At 49.8% G+C, this 11,700-nt stretch overlaps 1 protein-coding gene across 1 annotated transcript; it reads left to right on the top strand.

Moving 5' to 3' along the window:
• The first annotated feature begins 11,062 nt into the window (after positions 1-11,062).
• Positions 11,063-11,700, top strand: LOC120319860 (SCAN domain-containing protein 3-like). Its single transcript, XM_039369154.1, has one exon. The coding sequence runs from the start codon at positions 11,063-11,065 to the stop codon at positions 11,696-11,698; it is 636 nt and encodes a 211-aa protein (XP_039225088.1). The 3' UTR covers positions 11,699-11,700.

Genomic DNA, 11,700 nt, shown 5'->3' with positions numbered 1-11,700 from the left:
GAATAGAGTTGGAAGGGACCTTGGAGGTCTTCTAGTCCAACTCCCTGCGCAGGCAGGAAACCCTATGCTGTTTCAGACAAATGGCTGTCCAATCTTTTCTTGAAATCTTCCAGTGTTGGAGCATTCACAACTTCTGGTGGCAAGCTGTTCCACTGGTTAACTGTCCTCATTGTTAGGAAGTTTCTCCTTAATTCCTGGTTGCTTCTTTCCTTGATTAATTTCTATCTTGTGAAGCTTCTTGAGCGTCTCAAAATGAGTCGGGGAGAACATGGTGCCTGGCCCGGCCTTGGGAACCAGAGTCAGTCCTGGCTGATTCGTTGGGCCAGCTCCACCTCACAGGATACGAGTAACTCCGAGTGGCTCGTGAGTCAAAGAGGAGAAGACTCGCTCATTGCCCACCAAGGGAGAATGGGTGGGAGTGTGTTTAAGGGATGAGTGTTCCCACAAACTCTCCTGGAGGATCATGCTTTCTGGGCCAGGATGTGTTTGCTCAGCACATTATCCCTCTAAAACGGCATTTTTCTTGGAAACTTTAACAAGGGATAGACTTCAACCCCCAGAATTCCCCAGTCCACCCCTATTTCCCAATTTATATGTTACTTACAACGTGTTAATACCACTTTACAATGCCTTGGTAAGGCCACACTTGGAATACTGCATCCAGTTTTGGTCACCACGATGTAAAAAAGATGTTGAGACTCTAGAAAGAGTACAGAGAAGAGCAACAAAGATGATCAGGGGACTGGAGGCTGAAATAAAGAACGGCTGCTGGAATTGGATACGTCTAGTTCAGGGGTAGGCAACCTTGGCTCTTTTATGACTCGTGGACTTCAACTCCCAGAATTCTTGAGCCAGCCACACTGAGGGGAAAGGGAGAGGTTTCCAAGCTGAGCCATGCTGGCTCAGGAATTCTGGGAGTTGAAGTCCACCAGTCATGAAGGGGCCATAGTTTCCCCATGCTGGCTCAGGAAATTCTGGGAGTTGCAGTCCAACGAGTCATAAAAGAGCAAGGTTGCCTACCACTGGTCTAGTTGAATGAAGAGAAGGACGTGGGGGGACATGTTAGCAGTGTTCCAATATCTCAGGGGCTGCCACAAAGAAGAGGGTGTCAAGCTATTTTCCAAGGCTACTGAAGGCAGGACAAGAAGCAACGGACGGAAACTAATCAAGGAGAGAAGCAACCTAGAACTAAGGAGAAACTTCCTGACAGGTAGAACAATTAACCAGTGGAACAACCTGCCTCCAGAAGCGGTGAATGCGCCAACCCTGGAAGTTTTTAAGAAGAAACTGGACAGCCATTTGTCCTAAATGGTATAGGGTTTCCTGACTGAGCAGGGGGTTGGACTAGATGACTCCAAGGTCCACTTCCACTATTTTGTTTGTTGTTTTGTTATTATATTACTACATCTAGGGTGTAAGGTTATTACCACAGTCGGCAACCTGCTGCTCCGGAGCCGCATGCGGCTCGTTGGCCTTCCCCGCGGCTCCCAGCCTCCTCTGCCTTTGCAGAGAGAGACAGAGACAGATAGAGGCAATTGCACTTCCCCGCTTCTCTCTCTCTCTCTCTCTCTCTCCCTCTGTGTGTGTGTGTCTGTGTGTGTGTGTGTGTGTGTGTGTGTGTGTGTATATGTGTAAAAGAGAGTGCACTCACAGTGTTCTCCGAGGAGCTGAAAAGCTTTCTGGGCGGAGCTCCTCCCTTTGCTGCGTCTCTGAAGGAAGCAGGAAGCAGGAAAGGCAGGAGAGAGCTAGCTAGCCCAGCTAGGCTGACTCAGGAATTCTGGGAGTTGAAGTCCATGAGTCATAAAAGAGACGAGGTTGCCTACCCCTGATCTTGTTGGACAACAGCCTGAAGCTTGTCAGGTGAGCAGCAGATAAGAGAGGGGGGGAGAAAGAGAGAGAGAGAAAGAGGGAGAGAGAAAGAAAGAGAGCGGGGGAAGAGGAGTGGCAGACCAAGGGCAGATAGAGAGGGAGGGAGAGAGAGAGAGAGAGAGACCCTTTTGACATCTAAAATGAAGATAACACTGCATATATCCTTTTTTTACCTGTGTGTGTGTGTGTGTGTGTGTGTGTATACATACATACATATACATATATATATACACACACACACATACATACACACACACAAACACACACACACAAACACACACACACCTATAATAAAGGTAAAAAAGGATATATGCAGTGTTATCTTCATTTTAGATATCAAAATGGTTTTGCGGCTCCCAGTGTTTTGTTTTTGGTGGGAAATGGGTCCAAGTGGCTCTTTAAGTGTTTTGGGTTGCCTACCCCTGGTCTATACATACGTTGTATATAGTATATTTTAAATGTTATGCATGTGTACACTTTGCGAGCCAGCAACTAAATTTCATTTTTAATGTGTGCCATTGTGCCCACAGGAAAAAAAATGACAATAAAGGTTATCAGTCAGCTAAGCGACCGCTCGTAAGCCGAGGACTACCTGTAATCCCCCTATTACAGGAAATACTCAACCTACGACAACAACAGAGCCCACAATTTGTTGTTGTTAAGCGAGACATTTGTTAAGTGTTTTGACCCCGTTTTACGACCTTCCTTGCCTCAGTTTGTTAAGCAACTCACTGCAGTTGATAAGTTAGTAACCTGGTTGTTAAGTGAATCTGGCTCCCCCCCCTCCCCCCAATTGTCTTTGCTCGTCAGAAGGTCGCCAAAGGGGATGGCATAGCCCGGTGACAGTGCAACCGTCATAAGTATGAATCAGTGGCCAAGCGTCTGAATTCTGATCACAGGATCACAGGGCTGCTGTAACTGGTCGTAACTGTGAAACAGGCTCAAGTCACTTTTTTCAGGGCTGTTACGACACTGAACGGTCGCAAAGCGAGCTCTTGTAAGTCGAGGATGACCCGTATTTATCACAGTTACAAAACAGACCTACAACCCTAATTCTAATAGCCTCCCCCCCACAGTGACATGATGGCAAGTTGGGCGCTGGGCAACCACCCTGCATTTACGACCGTTTGTTGTTGTGTCCCGTGGTTCCACCACACTTTTATGGGGTTTTTGCCAAAAACCCCGGGGCTTATTTCTGGTTTTCAGCAAAACCAGCCCAAGTGAAGCGAACCGTTGGTTTGCTTTCGCTCGTTTAATGGCTCCATCTAGTGAAAATAAAAATTTGCGGGGAGAGCACAGGTGAGATGTCTCAAGTTAGCCTTCTTCAGCTTCTCCAGGGAGGACCTGGAAAAACTTCTAAGACCGCCTTTGCACACACACACACACACACACACACAGAGCACAGAAGGCCCACTGTCCTGACCCCAGATCAAAGAAGGGGTCCCCTGTTCCAAACAAAGGTCGCCATTTGTCCTCAATTCAATCCGTTCCCGTTCCTTCTCCTGGACCGGATTTGGCCCTCCGGGAAGAATTGAACGCAAAGAGATGGTTTAAGAAAGGTCAGCTACAAATGCAACGAGTGAGAAGCAAACAACCCCCCCCCCCAAAAAAAACCTGGCTCTTGCGTAACCCTAAAGTCATGGGTGTTTCGTCAAGCCCGGATTTTTTTTCTCTCTCCCCAAAAAATATGTACTTTTGAAAAGGGAGATGGAGGAGGAGGAGGAGGAGAAGAGGAGGCGTGATCCGAAAGGAACCTCGTAAGAGCAGAGCAAATGAATCAGGCTGAAAAAAATATGATTTTTCAAAGCCTCTGCTACTAAAAGAGTGTTGTCTGTTTAGTCTGCTGGATGGGCAGGCTGCAGGCTGAGCAGAGGGGTGGGTGGGTGGATGGGAGGCGTTTCCGGCAACTCCTGACACCAACCTCCGTCCAAAATTACAATTATCGGAGCCCCTCCCAACTGAGCAGCAGGAATCAGTTGGAGGAGGTTGCCTGTTGCCCCTCTGAATGAGGCCAGTTGTAGGATTCTGGGGAGCTGCCAGGGAGAAGGTCCTCAGTTCAAATATGCTGGGCAACTTTTTTTCGGCCCGCTTGCCAGAGTTTATCATAGGATACAATTCCAATTCTTCTTCTTCTTCTTCTTCTTCTTCTTCTTCTTCTTCTTCTTCTTCTTCTTCTTCTTCTTCTTCTTCTTCTTCTTCTTCTTCTTCTTCTTCTTCTTCTTCTTCTTCTTCTTCTTCTTCTTCTTCTTCTTCTTCTTCTTTTCTTCTTCTTCTTCTTCTTCTTCTTCTTCTTCTTCTTCTTCTTCTTCTTCTTCTTCTTCTTCTTCTTCTTCTTCTTCTTCTTCTTCTTCTTCTTCTTCTTCTTCTCCCTCCTTCCTTCCCCTTCTCTTCTTCTCCTTCTCCTTCTTCTTCTCCTTCCTTCTTCTCCTCGTCATCTTTCTTCTTCTTCCTTTCTCTTCTTCCTCTTCCTCTTCTATTCATTCTCCTTCTTCTTCACAGCAGATCTTGGCTTGACCAAGCCCCCTTGAACCAAGACATTGGCCTTCCTTCCCCAAAGCCCCAATCAACACCTCCAATCTCTTCTCCTTCAGCTTTGGTGCTCCACCTTGATTCTCTAGGAGACAGTCACCTCCTTTGAACGGGGGGGGGGGAGCCCATACAGAATCTACCAGGATGCCCAAAAGACATTTTTTCCCCAACTCCCCCACCCCAGGCCCTGTGTGGGTGGGATTTGCAGCTGGGTGGGACGAGGGTTGACTGGGCTATTTTAAAACTTCGCCAGCCAAAGGAAACCGGGATGTTTCTTATGGCAAAGCCTGGCTGTGTTTTCAAACCGAACCCACAGCCGGACCCAAGAGGTGGGCATCTGCTTCCCCCGGGTCTGGCGGGATGGAGCGTCTCCGTTATGCCAGGGTATTTCCCCCCCCCCACATACACACACACCAAAAGTGGCTGAGACCAGACACCGTGGGATGAATGGCTCCTTCTCCTGGGTCAGACAGTGATGAATTACACAGCAGGGTGGAGCCGAGTGCGAGGGAGGGCTTGAGGAGTGGAGGGCAGGAAATTTAACCCAATATTGCTTTTGCTCGTTGGCCAGGTGCTCCAAGAGGGCAGGGAGGTCCTGCCAGGGTGAGAATTTGGGGGGGGGGGGTTTGGCATTCCCTTCCAGAATTGGAATTGGAGCCCTGGATTGCATTAGGATGGCTCTATTCATCCAGAAAAGCAGAGACATCGCCCTGCCAACAAAAGTGCGTGCAGTCAAGGCCATGGTTTTCCCAGCTGCAATGTATGGCTGCGAAAGTTGGACCATAAGAAAGGCTGAGCACCAAAGAATGGAGGCCTTTGAATTCTGGTGCTGGAGAAGACTCCTACGAGTCCCCTGGACTGCAAGGCGATCCAACCGGTCGGTCCTAGAGGAGATCAACCCTGACTGCTCTTTAGAAGGCCAGATCCTGAAGTTCAAACTTAAGTCCTTTGGCCACCTAATGAGAAGGAAGGACTCACCGGAGAAGACCCTGATGCTGGGAAAGATGGAGGGCAAGAGAAGAAGGGGACGGCAGAGAATGGGGTAGCTGGATGGAGTCACTGAAGCAGCAGGCGTGAGCTTAAATGGACTCCAGAAGATGGTAGAGGACGGGAAGACCTGGGGGAACGTTGTCCATGGGGTCGCGATGAGTCGGACACGACTTTGCAACAACAACAACGTTCACCTAGAGGAATATCACATCCCTGGGACTCAGATCTAATACAGCATCATCCACACCATCATCATCATGTCATCAAGGAATAAGGCAGCATAAAGAACAGACAAAAAGAATGACATCATCACGGTTTGGGGCTGGGCGACCTGAAGGATCTTCTTCTTCCAGGTGTTTCTACCTGTTTGATTTGATCCAGCAGGATGAGAATATTACAGGCCCTTGATTTAGTGGTTAAGGCCCCAGGCTAGAAAACTGGAGGAGGTGAGTTCTAGTCCTGCCTTAGGCAAGAAAGTGGCTGGGTGATTTTGGGCCAGTGACCTGGAGACGGTGAGTTCTAGTCCCATTTTAGGCATGAACGCCAGCTGGCTAACTTTGAGCCAATCACCAGGAGATGGTGAGTTCTAGTTCCACCTTAGCCATATAAGCTGGCTGGGTGACTTTGAGCCAATCAACAGGAGATGGTGAGTTCTAGATCCACCTTAGCCGTAAAAGCTGGCTGGGTGACTTTGAGCCAATCACCGAGGTGGCGCAGCAGTTAGAGTGCAGTACTGCAGGCCACTTTAGCTGACTGTGTTCAGCAGGTCAGCGGTTCAAATCTCACCGGCTCAAGGTTGACTCAGCCTTCCATCCTTCCGGGGTAGGTAAATGAGGACCCAGATTGTTGGGGGCAATGTAAATATATATATACATTGCTTACTGGTGTACACCGCTTAGAGAGTGCTTGCACTTAAAGCGGTATATAAGTCTCATAAATAAATAAATAAATGGTGAGTTCTAGTTCCACCTTAGCTGTGAAAACTGTCTGGGTGACTTGGGCTAATCACCACGAGATGGTGAGTTCTAATCCCGCTTTAGGCATGAAAGCCAGCTGGGTGTCTTTGGCTGAGTCACTCTCTCTCTCTCAGTCCCACCCACCTTACAAGACTGCTGTTATGGGGAAATAGGAGGCGGAAGATGCGTTAGCTGTGCTTGCCGTTTTGAGGTTATTTGTAAACCTCATAAAAGCTGGGATCTCAACCAATCCATCAGAGTTGAGCCAGAAGGGACCTTGGAGGTCTTCTAGTCCAACTCCCCTGCTCAAGGAGGAGACCCTAGCCTTTCAGACAGGTGGCTGTCAATCAAAAACCGAGACAGCGGCCCTGCCCGAGACAGGATTGCAGCTGGAACTTTGCAGATGGCTTTGCGGGCACACGCCGTGCCCCGGGCGATTCCCCGAGAATTCTGAATAACTGTTTTTTTCTCGGTATCCGAGAGGAACCGACTGTTCTCAGCTGACAAGGCTTTGCAGCCGTGCACGCTTCACTTTGCACAATCCCCAAGGCTTTAGAGGAGGGGGCAGACGCAGGATTAAGAAAACAAAACAGAAGCAGGCCGTCCCGTGGCTGAATCAGCCCTGCCCGGGGGAACTGTGCCACGTTGGGCAAAGATGCCTCTGTTTCTGCCTGCGTGGGAGGAGCCCCCCCCTGCCCCCCCCACCGCCACCCTTATCTGCAGTGTTTACTCAGCTGCCGCCCTGCCTCCTGTGGTCCGGCAGCACCTCTCTCCTAGGTATGAGTCACTCCCCGGGCTGGTGGGGCCTGGGGCTGGGACAGGGCAGGTGACTCAAGGGCTGATGGTGTAATTTCAGGCCGTAAAGAGGTATCATTAAAACTGCCCACGGAAGATGGAAATAGCCCAGGGTCCTCTCCGACACGGGCCGACCCCGCAGCCGGGCCTAAACAAAAGCAAGCCAAGGGATGGGAAGGAAAAACAAGTCCTTGGGTCACATCTACCTCTAGGGATCCAACGGCTACTGTTCCTAGCCTGTTCCCAGCTCGCGTCCGGTTGGCTGCTTCCATCGTCTGCATCCGGCTACTGAGGATGCTTATCATCCCATTCCAAAATTCCAAGGATTCCCCATCCGGCCTGCTTTAAGATGGGCGGACTCCAACTCCCAGAATCCCTCAGCTGGCCTGCTTTAAGATTCCAAGCCGGCCTGCTTTAAGATGGGCGGACTCCAACTCCCATCCGGCCTGCTTTAAGATGGGCGGACTCCAACTCCCAGAATCCCTCAGCTGGCCTGCTTTAAGATGGGCGGGCTCCAACTCCCAGAATCCCTCAGCCGGCCTGCTTTAAGATGGGCGGACTCCAACTCCCAAAATCCTTCAGCCGGCCTGCTTTAAGATGGGCGGACTCCAACTCCCAGAATCCCTCAGCCGGCCTGCTTTAAGATGGGCGGATTCCAACTCCCAGAATCCCTCAGCCGGCCTGCTTTAAGATGGGCGGACTCCAACTCCCAGAATCCCTCAGCCGGCCTGCTTTAAGATGGGCGGACTCCAACTCCCAGAATCCCTCAGCCGGCCTGCTTTAAGATGGGCGGACTCCAACTCCCAGAATCCCTCAGCCGGTCTCCTGTAAGATGGGCGGACTCCACCTCCCAGAATCCCTCAGCCAACGTGCCTTTAAAACGGGTGGCAGAGCAAACCCCATACTCCCTTCCAGCACTGATGACGTTAGCTAGCCAGGTAATGAAACGTCTGCAAGAAAGTCTATGGAGAGGCTCAGTCCTGCAGGTCTGGTTGTCCCAAAGGTGCTTTTTTTTCAGGAGGCAACTTGGACTGCCTTGTTTTTCTTGGAAGACGTTTCACTCCTCATCCAAAAAGCTTCTTCGGCTCTTCCGTTCCCCACCCTCCAGTCAGAGTTGAAGAAGCTTCTCGGATAAGAAGCGAAACGTCTTCAAGGAAAAACAAGGACGTCCAGTTGCCTCCAGAGAAAGCACCTTTGGGTCTGCCAGAAAGCCGCCCCCCCCAGGAACCCCGCAAAGGTGTCTGCCGGGGCTTTTCTCTAACCAGGTTGTGGGAAAGCAACCTGGGTCCTGCGATGTTGAAGAAGACGAGAGCCAGAGCCGAGAGCAGCATCCAGGAAGGCTCAAGAGAAATGGTTTCTTGAATTTTATGACTCCGTTGATCTTTGACCGTGATTTAAGCAGCGTGCCAGTCCATCCTTTGCGGAGGTGGGGGGGTGGGGGTGGGGGAGTGGGGGGGGGGGAAAAGAGAAATTCTTGGGACACTCCAGAACGTTGTAGCCCAGCCAAACCGGACTCCCACATGCTCCTGGGAAACTGGGCGACAAGCAAGGCAAACCGACAGTTGTGTCAAACCACAAGCGTCTTCCAGCCCAAGGGTAGCCTGCAATCTTCAAAGCGGTGACCTCAGTCCTGGTTAGAGGTTTTCCCTTCTTCGCTCCTGGACAACAGGCGGCTGGGTGACCCAGGTCCCGGGCCATCTGTCCAGGGTCTGCCGTGAGCGGGGGTGGTGGTGGTGGTGGTGGTGATTTTAGGGTTAAGAAGCTTTGTGGAGGGAGGGAGAGCCGGGTTCGAATCCTCCCCAGGATCCCCGCATGTGCTCGGCCACTCTGGATCGCTCACCTTCCTAATCCACTTTTATATGGGTTGCTCAGGGAATCCCCGTCTTAACAACCACTCGCTTAGGGGTGGTTCAAAGTTACGACGGCACTGGAAAAGGGACCTCAAACCCGTTTTCGCGCTTTTGACCACGGCGGCACCACCCCCACCCCAGAGTCACGTGACCAAAATTCAGACGCTTGGCCGCTGATTCGCATTTACGACCGTTGAAATGTCCCGGTGTTTGTGTGTGTGTGTGTGTGTGTGTGTGTGTGTGATGTGATCCCCTTTTGCGACAAGCAAAGTCCATGGAGAATCCAGGTTCGCTTAACGACCTTAACAACTTTAGCGATCCACTTAAGTGCCGTGGCAAGACAGGTCCTGAAATGGGGCAAAATTCACCAAACAGATGTTTGTGGTTGTTAAGTTGAGGACCGCCTGTAAAAAAAGAAAAACTAGGTGTCAAGCTGCGGGAACCACAGCTCGTTTTCAGGAGCTTCCGGAAAAACCGAAAGGGCGCAGGGGAACTTGAGAACTTTCTCTAGCCAAGATACCTGTTGCACAGACATGCCTGGCTTTGCACAATTTGTGGGATTGCAACAGCCTCCCCCTTTCCTGCACCGTGGGTGTCTTTTGGGAAGCACAAAGAAGACGTGATAATGATACACACACACGCACATACACACACCGTCCAGGACTTCTTACCTTTCCATCTGCTGGCATCCTCATTTGTTTGTTTATATCCTAGTTTTATTATTTTTGAGCTGAGAGGGAGCAACAGCCCCAAAGTCACCCAGCTGGCTTTCATGGCTAAGGCAGGACTAGAACTCACAGCCTCCTGGTGACTGTCGCATGTCACCTAGCTGGCTTTCATGGCTAAGGCAGGACTAGAACTCACAGCCTCCTGTTGACTGTCGCATGTCACCTAGGCGGCTTTCATGGCTAAGGCGGGTCTAGAACTCACAGCCTCCTGGTGACTGTCGCATGTCACCTAGCCGGCTTTCATGGCTAAGGCGGGTCTAGAACTCACAGCCTCCTGGTGACTGTCGCATGTCACCTAGCCGACATTCATGGCTAAGGCGAGAGTAGAACTCACAGCCTCCTGGTGACTGTCGTATGTCACCTAGCCGGCTTTCATGGCTAAGGCAGGACTAGAACTCACAGCCTCCTGGTGACTGTCGTATGTCACCTAGCCGGCTTTCATGGCTAAGGCAGGACTAGAACTCACAGCCTCCTGGTGATTAGCCCACCGGGACCAACTGAGCAGTGGGTTCGACTAGAAGACCTCCAAGGGTCCTAGCAACTCTTGTTATTCTACTAACCTCATTGGGATGGGGCTAAATCAATTTAGCTCCGAGTCTTTCCTTCTGCATTTTCACAGTAATCTATTCTAGAGGCTGAAATGTAGCATTCAATGGGCATCTTCTGTTTTTGTTTTTAAATTGTACAACAACCAGAGTCCCTCGTGAATGAGACGGGTGGTCAAGAAGAGACCGGACAGCTATTGGTCCAGAATCATATGGGGATCTCTCCTGCCAGGGTGGGGTTGGACTAGAACAGTTGTTCTTAACCTGGGCGATATTGCCCCCCAGGGGACGATTTCATTTTTCAGGGGGGCGATGGAATGAAAAGGGGTGATGCAGGGGCAAAGGAACAAAAAGAGGGTGATATGGGGGTGATGGAGCGAGAAGTTTTGGGGACACTTTTGAGACTTTTTCGTACAGTGAATCACTGTATATCTGTCATCCAAAAATATCAGATCACTCGCTATTAGTGGATTGAATTGTGTTTTCAAATGTTCCTCCAGCTAGCTTCAGTACAGAATGCCGTACATATGTGAAGACGCATCGCTTATCTTCATGCGCGTTGCGCAGCAGCCTCTACCCATACAGTGGCGCGCCATTGGCCAGAATGGGCAGTGATGGAGGGGGGAGCGCTTCTTTCGAAACATCGCATGCTGAATGGCTGTCCCCTGTGACGTCAGCTGTAATGTCAACGTAACTGTTGAAAGTAGGTTTATCGACGTCCACGTGTGTTTTTCTAGTGTTCCAGTGGAGTCGAAAATTTAATTTGCAGGTAGTGCCTTTCATTTTGAAGACCTCTCAACATGGCCGAGAAGAGGAAGTGTCACCAATATTTGACGGAATACCTAAAATTGGGATTCATTCCATCTCCCTCCAACGTACAGCTTCCGTTTTGTCTTCTTTGTGAGAAAACATTTTCAAATGAAGCGGATGAAGCCTTCCCGACTGAAAGACCATTTGGTAAGAAACCGGCATCGTTTTTCCAATCCTTAAAGGCCAAGTTTGAGGGGCGCAGCACTGTTGGGAAGTTATTTGGAAAATCATCACTCAACGCCGACAAGGGGCTCATTTGTTCCCATGAAGTATCTTTGTTGATAGCAAAATGTGGCAAATGTCACACTATCGGAGAAATGCTGATTTTACCAGCAGTGAAACAGATTGTTGCCACCATGTTGGGGCCCAGCGCAAGCACTATCACGCAATCGATTCCTTTGAGCAATGACACCGTATCAAAAAGAATCGATGAAATGGCTGATGTGGAAGAAAGTCTTATTGACACCTTGAAAAATACAGAATTCGTGATGCAGATTGACGAGTCAACAATTGGTGAAAATGAAGCCTTGTTATTGGCTTATGTCCGTTTCATCTTAGTTCCTGCATTGCGGTTTGTTTTTATGCCCTTTTTATATTTCTTTTTGCGTCTTCAATTTCACTTGTAATT

This window comes from Crotalus tigris, unplaced genomic scaffold (assembly GCF_016545835.1).
Source record: "Crotalus tigris isolate CLP2741 ecotype Arizona unplaced genomic scaffold, ASM1654583v1 scf7180000020990.9691751010:1144802, whole genome shotgun sequence".
In the NCBI taxonomy this organism is placed as follows: domain Eukaryota; kingdom Metazoa; phylum Chordata; class Lepidosauria; order Squamata; family Viperidae; genus Crotalus; species Crotalus tigris.
The sequence above is the reverse complement of the archived record's forward strand: the minus strand, read 5'-3'. Positions and strand labels throughout refer to the sequence as shown.